This window comes from Patiria miniata, unplaced genomic scaffold (assembly GCF_015706575.1).
Source record: "Patiria miniata isolate m_02_andy unplaced genomic scaffold, ASM1570657v1 HiC_scaffold_25, whole genome shotgun sequence".
Taxonomy (NCBI): domain Eukaryota; kingdom Metazoa; phylum Echinodermata; class Asteroidea; order Valvatida; family Asterinidae; genus Patiria; species Patiria miniata.
In genome coordinates, this window is record NW_024037064.1 from 3,101,405 (window position 1) to 3,117,189 (window position 15,785).

Sequence of the window (15,785 nt, forward strand, 5' to 3'; positions counted from 1 at the left end):
GAGTGCCTAAATTCTCAGTCTAAGAAAGTAACCACCTAAGTAGCAAAAGCGAATCGATGAAGTGTGAAGTACGTTACATAGCTGCTATGGGAACCTGGAGCAAAATTAAGGTGTGCCCACTGAAGTGGATCAATTAATCATGTTACACTTTCAGTAGAAGCAGAAGCTAGGGTATAGGAGACCCATTAGTCTTAGGTAGTAGTAGATCGAGAGGAACTAGGGTATAGGAGACCCATCAGTCTGTAGAAGCAGGAGCCAGATGTCATTGAAGTGTGAAGTTGCATCCTAGTGGTGCCAAGTACAGGGAGCCTAGAACAAGCTTGGTCTACCCACTGAAGTGGAACAGTATGGTTGCAGCAGTGAGTCTCAGTATAACTATAGGACCTATACAGTATAGAAGACCCATTAGTCTTAGGTAGTAGCAGAGGACCTACAGTATAGGAAACCCATCACTCTGTAGTAGTGGGGACTAGATGCCTTTCAAGAGTGAAGTTGCATATCCTAGTAGATGCCAAGTAGCTGGATGGGAGCCTAGAGCAAGCTTGGATAATGCCCAATGAAGTGCAACAGTTACACCTCTATGTTCCGACACCCCTATGTTCCGACTGCACATATTCCTATTCCTAACCCTAACCCTAACCGGGAGTAACACAATCCAGGTTGTCGGAACATCATATAGGGGTGTCGGAACATAACGCAGTCACCAGTGCAACAGTAGAGTTACAGTCTCAGTACAAGGACGACCTGGGGTTCAAGAGACCCATTAGTACTTAGGGTATAGGAGACCAATCAGTCTGTAGCAGTAGGACCCAGATGTTATTAAGGTGAAACCCAATGTCTTGTGGAACTGTCTTTGCATGCTTACCAGATGTCAATGGCTTCTCGTATGCATCATGGATGCCACAACTGGATCAGACTGATGCCAGTTTGGCTGCATCCCAAAGAACTTTGTGGTCGTTAATGTACGTGAGGATGTTTGACAATGGCCGATTTGTCAAAATCTCCTCATCATCCATGTGGTCTGTGTTAATCCTTTAGCCTGGTTAGAACCTTAGTTCCAACCAGTTTCCTTGATGTAAACTTTGCCACATTTACATGGAATGCAGTAGACCCCCTGCTTGGACAAGGAGTCCTGCTTGTCCATGTGAGTGTGGAGGGTGCCTTGGAACTTCTTGCAACATGAGTAATACACCTTGACACCAGCTAATTGTCAAAGGATGCATTGGAGATGATGAGAAGCTGCACATATGTACAAAAGAGTGACTGAGTGTGAGGCAGATACAGTGGAAGGACCTTCCCCAGAGGAGACCTAGTGGTCAGGTTTGATGATCTTAATGCGGTTGAATCAGCAAACCTGAACCTAGGGGTCTCCTCTACCCAAGGTCCTACCACTGTGTCTCCCTCAGTCACTCTTCCATACAAAGGTCCAGCTTCTCATCATTGATCTCCAACACATCCTCCGACAAGCTGTGTCAAGGTATATCACTCATCTTCCGACAAGCTCCAAGCCATCCTCCACACTCGCAGGACACTTCCTCCAAGCCAACAGTCTACCGCATTTCATGTAAATGCAGCAAAGTCTACATTAGGGAAACTGGTTGGAACCTTCCCACAAGACTCAAGGAACATGTACAGACCACATGGACGACGAAGACATTTTCACATATCGGCCATTGTCAAACATTCCCACATTAACTATCACAATGTTGATTGGCATGCAGCCAAACTCATTGCCTCGATCCAGTTCTGGAATCCACAACGCATCGACATGAGGAACCATTGAGATCCACAAGCACAACACAGTTCCTCAAGACATTGTGGCACCTCAACAACATCTGACTTCCACTCCTATACAATGATGGGACTCTATATCCTAAGTCCTCTAATACTACAGACTAATGGGTCTCATATACCCTAGGTCCTCCTACTGAGACTGCAACCCAACTGTTCCACTTCAGTGAGCACGTCCATTAGCTTGCTCTTGGCTCCCATCACCTACTAATCCACTATAGGATGCAACTTCACACTTCAACGACATCTGATTCCCGCTCCTATAGACTGGTGGATCTCCTATACCCTAGGTCCTCTCGATCTACCACTACCCCAGACCAATGGGTCTCCTATAGCTCCTCCTCCTACCAAGAGTGCAATCCAACTGTTCTACTTCAGTGGACACACCATAACCTTGCTCCACACTCCCATAGCAGCTACTTAAAATCCACTAAGAGGTAACTTCACACTTCATCAATTTCCCTTTGCTACTTAGGTGGTTACTTTCTTAGACTTTATTAGGCACTCTCCTCAACACAGTCACCTGACCAGAACATCATGTTGATACCTTTTGTTCTTTTCAGAACTATTATTCACACATGATGTTTCCACAAACCTTTCATTTATTAACCTTATATACTTCACATTAATCTCTTATCATTTACATTTATTCATTTACCTTGACTAACTCCACCTCCATGCTCATCAAGAATTTGACATGTGGAGCTTAAACTGTCTTGTAGATCCGAGATTCTAACAGGCCTAAAAAATGGACTCTCTGTTATGATCTTTCTCCTGTCTACTAACCCCAACTCACAAACATATTCAAATGAATGAGATATTTTCCATGCAATCTACATTGGGAAACTAGAGGGAAAAATAACCATTTTAGTGCTACAGATACAGATCAGAGTCACATTTTTAGGACCCCTTAGAATCTAGAATGTACTTACATAGTTTTACCTTCAGCCCTATATGTCAAATTCCTGATTGACTATATTGCAGCTGCATCAACTTACTAAAATTATTCATCAATCCTTTGTCAATTATCAAGCTCCCATCATTTTTTCCTCACAAAAACATGTTGCAACCTCACACTACATTTTTTCTTCATACAATGAAGAAATTTACTTTATAACTTACAGATAACTTATAACTTGGCCTTCATCTTAATGACTGTCAGTAATGACAAAATACATTTTGAACTTTTTTTTACCTGCCCCTAGAGGGTGCTCAAACACTTAATGGCATCATCAATCATTTTTCTGGAACACTGAACGCACCCAAAGACTAACACCGTTGACAACAAGTCCATATCTTTTTCCACTTTCAAATTATTAGGCACTTCTGATATCAACTGGAAGGAAGGCTTACAAGACTTGACACACAAAAGATAAACTACAGATCATGTATTATCATGTCAATTCCCACAACATTCAACTTCATGTCTCTCATGTTAATTTAATTATATTTTAAATTTGAAAGATTAAATTATTAACCTTTCAAGTGCAGACGTACGTCACACAACCCATGATGACTTCATAATTACAAAAAAAAGCATCTTCAGTGGGTTCTCCATTCATGTATTTTCATTTGTGTTTTCATTTTGACAAACAGTTGTGGAGAACAATTTCCTGAAAACAATAATACTAACAAAAACAAAAGTACATTCATGCAATAATTAACAATAGGTGTTGCACTAATAGCCAAACAACTAATGGAATCCTTAAATCAGACTTATTATGTTACTGCACCTGGTGCAAAACATTTTAAAGATGTAACAAAACCTCTGTTAAAATCATATTTAGTTAATAATAAACTACATTAAACAATATATACAGTAATGTGTATATTTTCATTACAGCGAGCTTATTTTAACATTGGTGAAGTATACACATGTGCATTTTACACAATATTAAATTAAGTATTATCACATTTTTATTATCAGATGTCAGCTGTCAACATTAAAATCATCACAGCAGCAGAAGAGCGACCTAAAGCGATGTACGTAATGAGATGCATCACAGGTGATCACCAAGTGAAACCGTTGTACATGTTCCATGAAGCACAAGCCAAATTCGAGGTTGGCAACTACTACAAACTCGTAGGCTATACTTCATTTGAGCTAGCAAACCACGAAAGTGCCATCAAAGTCAATGCAAAGACCCGAGTAAGTATGCAAAGTTTCAAACACTTTATATAAAATGTGCATATTTCTCTACAAACTTCAATAATCGACCAGCACTGAAGTTGAATATTTAACTTTAGTCTGCATTTTTTTTGGAAATAGCACGCAACCATGTTACATAAATCAGTGCAACGATGGAGAACAAAATGTAGGTAGATGCCACCCTTAAGTTTGACCAAAATATATCTAATTTCCATAAAATATTAATCCCTGCCATTTATTTCCATATTGGGGTATATTCTATATTCCTTTTGATTTTTAAAAAGTTAATTTCAGTCATACTACTTACACACCCTTACTTAAATAACATTTTTATAAGCTTTTTATACAAATATTGACTGCTTGGAATGGTGTTGTAAAACTAGCCTCCCAAGGTGATCCATGGACATTCTATTTTCACAACTGTACTATTATTTTTTTACTGCCATTTTTTCTTTCAGATTTTCCACTGTCAACCATTCTTCATCCCGGCTGAAATTGAAGAACAATTCTTCCACGCTGACCCTGTGAGCGTCGAGGAAGCACTCCAGCTACCACCATACCGACGCGCATCCATCAAAGGCATATTGACCTATGTAAGTAAAACCATCATACTACAATTCTTCTTATCTAAGCCTTTCAATACACATTCCCTTCACAACATACTTTTTAACAAACCATAAGTATCAAACTCTTCTACCTCACATAATAATACATATATTGTCAACAAACAACACTTTACCACAGACAGTGCAAAACATATACATTAACTGTGGTTTATAATTTTCAGGTCTCACCGGTCAAGGAGGCCACAGGTTGGAAACGGAAGACACTCCACCTCTCACAAACATCATGCCCGAACAAAGTCGTTGTGAACCTTTGGAATCACATGTCATCAACTCCGGTCCCACCCATGAGATCTATGGTAGAAGTCACCAACGTTGAGACATCCTTGTATCAAGGCCAGATCTCATTCAACACTACACCTGAAACAAATATCAAGGTAAGCAATCAATTTTTAACATATTTTTCAAAACCCATCATTTCATTTTTCATTAATTTTCAAAAATATTTACAATCAATACAATGGAACCCACCAATATAATTTCATTTCATAGACTACTACTTTCATCCACACATCCCTTCATACAAACAAACTGCTAATTCCCCCACCCTTTTCCCCCACAAATACAATTTTAAACTTAATTACCTAGAGAGAGAAAAGACACACACCTTTTACACTCACAAAACCCATGGTACACCCATTCCTGATCCCCTCTCCAATTTGCTCCATCATTGGTTGTGTCCGACAATGACATTTGTCAATGTTCCTCTCATATGACTGTGGAGAAGAAAATTATTACAAAAGTGCAAAACAACTTCATATATTCCACTATTAACCATTAACTTTCCTAAATATACAACCTTCCCAAAAATTACCAAATCACAGCGTCTACAAACTACCCAAATTTTAACAAAACACAATTGTCTTATTTAAAAAAAAAAATTCACAAACACATACCACTCATTCAATATTTTCTTACTCGTCTTTATTCTTCCAATTCAACAGGAGCAACTTGCAACTGACACAAAAGACATCAACATCACTGCATACTGTGAAGAAAGGTAAGACCACACCTTTTTTTCTCATTCTAACTTTCTTCTTATTACATCTCTTCTAACAACTATACAAATCCTTACAAAATATCGTACACTGCCTCTTGCCTGTATAGATGCTCTGCTTTATGCTAAAAAGTCTCATTCATTAACAAAGCAATCATCCAACCCTTTTTTTTTTACCCTAACCCCTTTCATAATTTTTTTAATACCATCTTACCTTGCTCTTCCAAAATCAATCTCCACATGCTAAACTCAAACAGTAAGGCATTTTCAAGATAAGTTGAACTGGAACACTGGGCAATGTACAACATTTGCTTTTGCTGCAATTATCAGAAATAAATGAATTTGTTGAATCAGTGTGGTATAGCAAATATTATTAAATGACTTAATTCACATTTTGGGCTCATGCATGCAAAAAAACTCAAGAAAGCCAATTATCATTCTTGTAGTCTGGTTCCCTCACCCCATGAAACACTAATTAAGATGAATAAAACCAATTTATAGACTTCAGGGATGGTAAGGTCAGAGAATCAGTCTACAAGGCTTGTACCCCTTTACAGATGTGTAATCAATAGCAAAGATGCACAATAACTAATTAGTAAAAATTACGAGCATCTTTTCAACAAAGCCAGTTTTCTCCAACGCTAGTCAGCTGACCACCATTGGAAAAATACAAATTTTCTGGAAAATGTCACCATACCATGACCCACATTTTTACAGGATGCTTTCAACTGTCATTGCCTAACAATGCAGTAAGGCATTTTCTCATAATTTAATCATTTCATTTTGTGATGTTTGCAAACGTTGTATCCAGTAGCATAGCCAGGAATTTTTCAGTTGGGGGGGGGGGGGGGGGAGGGCCTGGAGTGGTGGAACATTTCATGGGGGGGGCATCATGTAGATCAATGATAATTTTTTTACAAACTCAAAATCTCAGTGGGAGAGGCAACTGGGGGGGGGGGGGGCGACAAGGTTTCATGGGGGGCCGTCGCCCCCCCCCTACGCCCCTCCCCCCCAGTTGTATCTTACCTTTAATATAATGCTTTGCTTGTCTCAACTTTGCATTTTCAGACCAAACACGGTTACTATATCACCTGATTCAGGACAAGCCTATTATTATCTCACCAACCCCCAGCTCCGACACCGTCTTGTGTCAATTTCATGTAAAATCTCACACTATTTCTTAGTAGTCATGAAACTCTTCTTCATTCTAATTTAACACTGCATATCATTTCCACCAAACTTAATCACTATTTTCTACAGATTCAACGTAACTCTTCTCTCTGACACTGACGAAGAGTTCTATGTGCCTGAGCAAATGCTCCTCGACTTCGCAAACATCAAATCCTTGCACAACTTCCAGCTGCCAATGTGTGCTCAAATGACATACAACATGACAACCAAAGTTGTGCAGAGTATCAAACAGTAAGTATTTACACTTGTATTTCAACTTAACTTCATTTCAACAATTGACTCCATTATCCATTTACCATTACATTTCCATATTTAGTCCACTTCATTCAACCCACATCAGGCAACCATGCACCCTGCACATACTTGTACAATTTATCCAATATTCACATCCGCTTCATCCTCACATTTCATACTGATCTTCCACACAAGGGCAGATCCAGGGGGGGGGGGGGGGGCAAAGGGGGCCATGCCCCCCCCCAAAAAAAAAACGAAACCAATTTTTTTTTTTTTTATGTGACATCACAATAAAGGCAGGCAATGAGTACACCACCATCTCTTCCTTCAAAAACATTGGCTAAAGTGGTCAGAAATTGCCTCAGATCGCACCACAGAGCATCTAGAATTCACAATTTGTTCGTGGCCCTTGAGCAAGCCCCGAACCCCACGCCGTAATTTTTGGACCCACTTTTTGGGGGGACCAAAATTGTGTTCTGGATCCGCCCTTGCTTCCACATCCTATTCAATTATCTTTTTGCACTTCATTCTCACTGAGTATCTCTTGTCACTATCATAACTCATCTAAACCTAACAAAAGAATTCCAATAACAACAATTCGAGCTGCATTAATAACTACATCACATCATTAAGATAATCTAACCGATACATACCCACATCCCCTACACCACACATCAAAACATGTACCTCAACAGTTTCAACACCCCCACCCACATTCACAGTAAGACACTTTCCCCAAAACTTTTCCCCTTCCTTTCCCCCTCCCCCTCCCCCCCCCCCCTGATTGATCCCCAGCACTTTATCGACATGTTCTATTCAATTTCTTATCTGATAAGATTCACAAAATATTCACACCAATCAAACACTATACAAATTCATACTTTACAGAAAACATGCTCAGCACATGTGCATTTGTAAAACCCTAGATAGTCTACAACTAACGTCTTTGTATTTGTTATACATACACTATTCTGCAGTTCCACAAATTTCTCATACACAAAAAATTAGTTGTTCTACTCACTTATTTCCAGCCCATTCACAGTACAGTAGGTCCACACACACATACACAAGCTTACAATTTCATTTTGACTGCCCCATCAAATATTTCCTCCCACCCAATTTCCTTCCTCCCCCCCCCCTTTTATAAAGTACAAATTATATATTCGCATCAATCTGTAATATGATTTTTTTTCTCTGTTTTTTTTCCGGGCATAACAGTCCAACTAATCCAACAAGATAAACTAAGACTTAATTATATCCCACATTTCACCACTTATCACACAAACATAAATCAAATACTCCACCACCAAATTTTCATTTCAAACTGTCTTTCCACCACTAATTCTAACTTCTTCCTTAATGCATGTATCACTAAATCTTACAAACAAAGAATTTACCATGACTACCACTTAACACCTTAGATTAATATTTCAATCTAATTCAATTAAACTTCGAAGTGCTACATAACACAATCTATTTCTTCTCTGAAACTTAACTTAATTAACATCACATATTCAAATTTAAATCTTCACTTCACTGCTCATTCAATTTTTATTCTTTTTAATTTTAAAGCATCACCGATGACTCTGAAGCCTCCACATCAAAGACTACCTTGGCAGTAGATTAAAGGCTGAACCATCCTGAGGAATCTCAGCCATCCTGAGGAGTCAACTTCCAATCAAAACTGATCACTGCAAATAGTTTAAAAAATCAGAACAAAATTCACCATCTATTGAATCATAAAACTAAAGTCTTGAGTCATTTGATTATTAAAAAATGTCCACATTAATGTTTTAATCAAACCAATATTTTCTAAATAATTATTGCTTTTAATTACGTACTCCATGGGTGATTCAAAAAAGCAATACCCAAATGTCGTGACTAATCTTTAAGTTAGGTTCTGCATGTAGCACTTTCAAAATCTAGCATATGCAAGCCCAATCCATAACCTTTCATTTAGTACAACAATCATTTAAATCACTTAGGTACTTTACTACTTTTTAAACACTACAATCTAGAATTTTAAACACAACCACCATTTTAAAACATTTTCCTCAGATCACAAGAAGGTAAGTCTTCTTTCAGCCAAACAAAAACAGATCACATAGGAATGTGTATGAATTGTTTTCATTTTGCTGAAACAACACCCACCTTTCTTGTCATCCATGAACGGATTTTCAAACATTGGTTGTGTTTAAAATTCCATAGCGTGAAAAGAACATGAGTGATCTGAATGATTCTTGTACTAAAAAAAGGATTCTGAATTGGGCTTTCAACTTCATACAATGGCTGTCAAATTTGCTGACTTGGTTCACCCTCTCTGCTTGACCATTATCACCAACCATATAATAAAGTTACAGGCCCACAATTTACATATAACAGCTACGTGCAGAACTGCACTAATCATCCCAACATTTGGGTTGCTGCTTTTTTGACTCACCCTATACATGCATTTGCTTAGCAGTAAATGAAACAGTTGAATAACGCTAAAAAAAAAAAAATTCGGTCTCTGGTCAGACCAAAGTTCTGGAATTGACGCAGCCCCGCGGTTTTTTTTTTTTTTTTTCCTTTTTTTTTTTTCTTCAAGCTTGGATTGTACAGACAAGGTGGGTACTATTTTGCTTTTTTGGTGTCCTCCTGTACATTGGTGTCCTCCATAATTTGCCTTGGTGCTTTCAATCATTTGCCTTGGTGCTATTTCCCATTCCTTGGTGCTCTTTGGTAAAAAAAAATTGAGGAGGTGCAAAAATAGAGGGCGCTGTTGGAGCTAAATGATTAAATTTGACGCGCGCGCTGACCAGAGACCGACTTATTATTTGTTTTGGCCTAACACTCTGTCTGAACACTAAACTTCAAATAATACCAAGCCCAAAATAATCACTGCAAATCATTATCATTGATTTAAAAATCACAAAAAAACTCAACATATATTTAATCATGCAATTTACATCTTGACTCATATAATTATTTCATACATGTACACATGATCAATGTTTTAATCAAAACCCTAATTCTCTCAATAATTTGTGTTTTTTGTTACATACATCTATTAAGCATTTCAGTAGTTAGCTTTTGTTACGTTTGCATCTAGCCCGACTCCATCTGGACGTAGAGTACTATCATAACAATTTTGATGGAGATTATCTTCTCATCCAGGACACAAATTTTCAAAGTTAAGGTTCCTAGTCGTAGAGGAACTCATACCTTTTCGAAAAAAACGTGCGATTATCTAAAAATCTTCATCCATCTGACCAAAAAACATCTTTCAATCATCATCTCCCATGAGTATCATCCCAAAAATGTTCCTCCATGCAATTTCAAAATGGGGACCGCGTTGTAATGTATGCATTATGCACGTACACTTGGGCAAGATGATGAATATGCATTCGTTTCATAACGTTTGTCAGGCGCACGGGGCAGCTGTCCATATAAAAACAACGTCATGAACTGAACAATGCATATTCATAATCTTGCTCAAGCGCGCACACATAATGCATACATTACAATGCGACCACCATTTTTACATCGAATAAGGGAACATTTTCGGGGCAATATTCATGGGAAATGATAATTCAAAGTCATTTTTTGGTCAGATGGATGAAGATTTTTAGATAAAAGAATGTCTTTTTCGAAAAGGTATAAGTTACTCTACAATTAGGAACCTCAACTTTGTAAATTTCTGTCCTGGATGAGAAAATAATCTCACAATTGGTAGCCGAAAATCACTACATCAGAGTTCACCGTTTAGGGGAGCATTGGTTGTCTGGCCATACTACACAGCTTGCGATAGTACTGTATGGCCAGATGCAGTCGGGCTAGTTTGCATCATATTTAAACTCTTTCCCAGTTCTCTATTGTTAACCATATACTATTTACAAGATGAAAAATTAAAGTGTACATGATAACACATACGAATATAGCCAATATCCTAACTCCAGTAACACAATTACCTAATTCAGTCAAAATCTAGCATAGGACTCCAATCCATAACCTTTCATTTATTACTACAACAATCATTCAAATCACCGTCTTAGGTACTTTACTATTTCTTAAACAGTACAATCTAGAATTTTAAACACAACCACTATTTTAAAACATTGTCCTTGGATCACAAGAAGATAAGACTTCTTTCAGCAAAACGAAAACAGATCACATACAGATGTGTATATGAATATGTATGAACAGATCACATACAGATATGTTTATGAATTGTTTTCATCTTGCTGAAACAACACCCACCTTTTTTTGTCATCCATGGACAGAACTTTCAAACATTAGTTGTGTTTAAAATTCTGTAGCGTGAAAAGAACATCAGTGATCTGAATGATTCTTGTACTAAAAGAAAGATTCTGAACTTTGGGCTTTCATGTCCTACATTTTGAAAGCCCAACTTTGTGACACACATTTCATTTCTTTTTCCTGGCACGACATGCCCTCTCGTTCGCTAGGTGTTCTTGGGAACCGCAGAAATAGCAAAAAGTTTGTATTGTGGACACTTCTCATTGAACACAGCAATTTCAACGTTTCAACTTCATGCAATGGCTGTCAAATTTGCTGACTTGGTTCACCCTCTCTGCTTCACCATTATCACCAAAGTTACAGGCCCACTATTTACATATAACAGCTATGTGCAGAACTGCCGCACACATCATCCCAACATTTGGGTTGCTCCTTTTTTGACTCGCCCTATATATGCATTTGCTTAGCAGTAAATGAAACAGTTGAGTGGCACTCTATCTAAACACTAAACTTCAAATAATACCCAGTCCAAAATAATCACTGCAAATCATTATCATTGATTTAAAAATCACAACAAAACTCAACATATATTATCTCTGAATAATTTGTGTTTTTAATAACATAAGTCTACATCTATAAAGCATTTCGGTAGTTAGCTTTTGTTACATTTGCATCATAATTATCTCAATAATGTGTGCTTAATTACATAAATCAAACGTTATATGCCACAGTCCTTACTCAGCCACAAATACTGAATAAAAACCCATTCCTGTTGACGGGAACAAATGCTCAATACTGTGCCTTCATTTTTCTTTTAACCCACATCCCCTCCCCTACTAGATTCAATTGTCCGTCGCACAAGTTCCCATTATTTTTTTCTTCATAACATTTTCTGCGCCAACAAACACCCCTTGTAGTCTTGCATATTAATCGGACATCATCTTAATCATTGTACTTTTCCTCACGGCCGTACGCTATATCTCCACAAGTTACAACTTACTAGTCTTCGCGTGCGCACACTGTTTTCTGCATTCTATTCTTATGTTGCAAGTACTTCAGAAAAGTTTACAAATTAGACTGATGTCATACCCGTAAATTTTCTTCAGTCACAAGAGGGCGCTCTAACCGCGCCAGTACTGTCAAGATTCATCCAACATCAGTCCAATCAGAACTTCCTAAGTTTGATTTTGACATACACCCAGTCGCATTACTTTTATATTTTTTGACATTTCAATAAACACAATAGTTAATTGTGTATAATAGGTGATCTCAATAACCATCCTCAGTCCTCTTTTTGACGATGTATAACATCAATAACTGCCAATTAATGCAGGCCTTCGTTAACATCTTCGTTTTAACAGAAGTCTGTAATGATGCTCTGTCCATGACTATTCCACTTTTGTTCCCATTCCATAACTGAAAACACAAAGACAGGTCAATAAACAATATTTCTACCACAAAACCGTAAACTTTTACGGGATCAAAATAAGGACAGCGCGTTACAAAAAAATAAACGCCGCACCGTCTACAATGAATGGCGCCCCCAATTGCAATCAGTTCAATATAGCTTGTCTCAGTGGTTTCTTCTCCTTTCAACGGAGGAGTTGTCTTGAGTATCACCAGTTATCCACAGCCTCCACAGGGCCACTTTTCACCAGGGACAGAGTCTATAACACACACTAAATGACGTGCAGGATCTTAACAAATCACCTTCCACAAATTATTAATCAACTTCAATGTTACAACGACAATATCCGACTTCATTCAAGAGATGAATTAACTATAAAAAACACCAAAATTCACATCATTATAACAAACCACTTCCCATCTACCACGACACAGACCACCTCCTTACCCATTCTTCAGCATGTTTATTTTACACAACCATCATGCACGCAATAAACCCCACCACCAATGGATTTCTTTATATCAATTTGAAAAAGAAAAAATACCCAACACAAAACATATGACAATTAACGCGATCTACCCGATGTTCCCCAATACCGATGTAAACAATATTACCCGAAATCCTTAGGATTAAGGTTAGGGTTAGGGCTTGGATTAGGGTTAAGGTTAGGGTTATTATGGTAGAGATTTCCACGAACATCAGTATTGGGGAGCATAGGTATGCACCCAAGTTAACAAAGGTTAACTAGTTGGCAATCTCTCTTCCGAACGACAAACATGTTTTTGTAACGGGGCGTGGATGGACGGGGTGCCCGTTCAGAGAATGATACCTACTGTGTAATACTCACAGCTTGACAACGAATGTGTCTGAACGAACTTCACCAGATATAATACAGCCTGGATGGTCAGACGCTGCAGCCAGTGGAACAGACTGAAAACGGCGTGAATTTTGAAGGGGGATGAGGGCGTGAAATTCTGAACCAGTCTGAACTATTAACTATAATGTGGACTCAGGGAGGGGAAGGGTAGGGGCAGCCCAGGCTCCTCAGGAAGACTCCAAAGTCGTCAATCAGAAGAGGCATATTATTAAACTCAGTCTACTAATGCGCAGGCATTAAACAAACAAGAAATTCACTCGAGGAAACAGCTTTTAGAATTCAAGAACTCAATCCGCAACAAATAATTTATTAACAGTGTCAACTCGGCTTATTCAACTCTATTTACATGAAGGGAGTTATTAACATTTAAAGACGTTGTGGAATGCTCGAAAACATTTCCGTCATTTTTTGGGTATATGTAGCCTAAGGTGTGATGAAATAAGTACAAAAGGTACTGTTGAGAGCTGTTTTTCAGGTCCTGTTTCGACCCGAACGTGCAATTTGTGTAAAAATCGTCGTTGCGGGCAGCAAACAAAACACAGTAAATCGTGACGTAATAAACAGGACTCGTACATGCTACTCTGCATCGGGAGTCCTGTTTATTACGTCACGATTTACTGTGTTTTGTTTGCTGCCCGCAACGACGACTTTTACACAAATTGCACGTTCGGGTCGAAACAGGCATAACAGGACTTGAAAAACAGCTCTCAAAAGTACCTTTTGTACTCATTTTATGACAGAAACAATAGTCGTTTTTATTTCATCACACCTTAGGCTACATATACCCGAAAAATGACAGAAATGTCTTCGAGCATTCCACAACCTCTTTAATATATCTGTTACTGCATTGGCTGTTTAATTAAAGTGACTCTTTAGCAAGACACCGCCACTATGTGCGGTCTGCAAAATAAATTATGCGCGTACTTTGCTTTGCACGTTCGGCTACCTCGGAGGCAATGCCTTGTAAGCTGTCTGCTAACAATTAATACTGAATAAATTCAACAATCACAGCACTCGAAATTTGAATGCTAGCTAAATCTTCACAGCACTTGGATGCTGACTATTTCTTCACAGCACTTTGAATGCTGACTAAATTCTTCACAACACTTGAATGCTGACTAAATTCTTCACAGCTCTTTATGCTGACTAAATTTTCACAGCACTTGAATGCTGACTATAAGTTCTTCACGGCACTTGAATGATGACTAAGTTCACAGCACTTGAACGCTTACTAACGATATAAACTTCAAACCTAGCCACCCAAATGCTGGTGACGCTCGCCTTTTATAAAGTTCTGGCCGTCAAAAACTAGGCCACGAACTGCCCACGCGCTACAATTGGCTAAACGTGCGCAGCGTATATGCAAATGAGTCACTCGCACTGATCAGCGTTTGCTATTGAAAAATGCACAGTATTTCCGTACACTACTACACAATGCCTGTTGTAAACACACACTTCTGCCATTAACCAGTTGCGTTATATAAAACCCCTGTCGCTAAAATCTGTTAGAAATACTAACTCTCGGGAAATTAGTCACCATTGTAAGATAATTAGGCTTTCTAGAAATTCTTCATTCATCATAACACGTGCCCTATTTTCATGTGAACAATTGGTAAGTGAAACTAATACTAGGAAAAAAAATGTGGATTGAATAAAAGAACGATTTCTCACACGATCATTTTTAAAGCCTAGAGTGAACCTGGCTGAATAATATGTGTCCAAACATTTCACAAAGGCAGAGCGATTTTGGTCACAATATTAAAGATACCAATAAGACGACATCCCATATACGTATTTACCAAAACAAAAAAACAATAGACGCAATCTTATATTTTTTGGATATCAAATCAGTCCACTTCATTATCACTTCCTATGTAATAAACATATGCAGCTACATTTCTTTACATAGTTATTTCACCATTTTGGTATTTTTCTACTTTATGTTCATAACAAATTCAACCACACACACACATCTCAAGCCTTACTTGTCACACACTTGTGAGCACACCCCTACTTATTTCTACAATACAAAGGCAAAAAGGCAGTTTACAACAACATCGATCCTCGTCAGTGCAATCATCTTCTTCTTTTAGGGTCACCCGTCACACCTATGATCTCATATATTATACATGCAATTCAACTCACGTCAATTATACAACATATTTATTCATAAACAAACTACGGAAAAGCCCTATGTTCTGTTCATCGAACAGATATAGCTCTAGTTTTTTTTTCTTCTCCTTTTTCAGACTTTTTCTCCATAGGTTTAACACACG

The 15,785-nt window shown here is 38.1% G+C and overlaps 1 protein-coding gene across 1 annotated transcript; it reads left to right on the forward strand.

Annotated features, from left to right (window-relative positions):
* The first annotated feature begins 3,722 nt into the window (after positions 1-3,722).
* Positions 3,723-9,454, forward strand: LOC119732936. The gene is made up of 6 exons (XM_038206515.1): positions 3,723-3,940; positions 4,399-4,533; positions 4,728-4,940; positions 5,508-5,563; positions 6,821-6,982; positions 8,558-9,454. Exons 1-6 carry the CDS (start codon positions 3,773-3,775, stop codon positions 8,610-8,612), a joined length of 789 nt encoding a protein of 262 aa, XP_038062443.1. The 5' UTR covers positions 3,723-3,772; the 3' UTR covers positions 8,613-9,454.
* The last annotated feature ends 6,331 nt before the right edge of the window (positions 9,455-15,785 follow it).

Coding starts and splice junctions, on each gene's coding strand:
- LOC119732936 (XM_038206515.1), top strand. CDS start 3,773: ATGTACGTAATGAGATGCATCACAGGTGATCACCAAGTGAAACCGTTG. Junction 3,941..4,398: donor AAGTCAATGCAAAGACCCGA/GTAAGTATGCAA, acceptor TTTTTCTTTCAG/ATTTTCCACTGTCAACCATT. Junction 4,534..4,727: donor TCAAAGGCATATTGACCTAT/GTAAGTAAAACC, acceptor TATAATTTTCAG/GTCTCACCGGTCAAGGAGGC.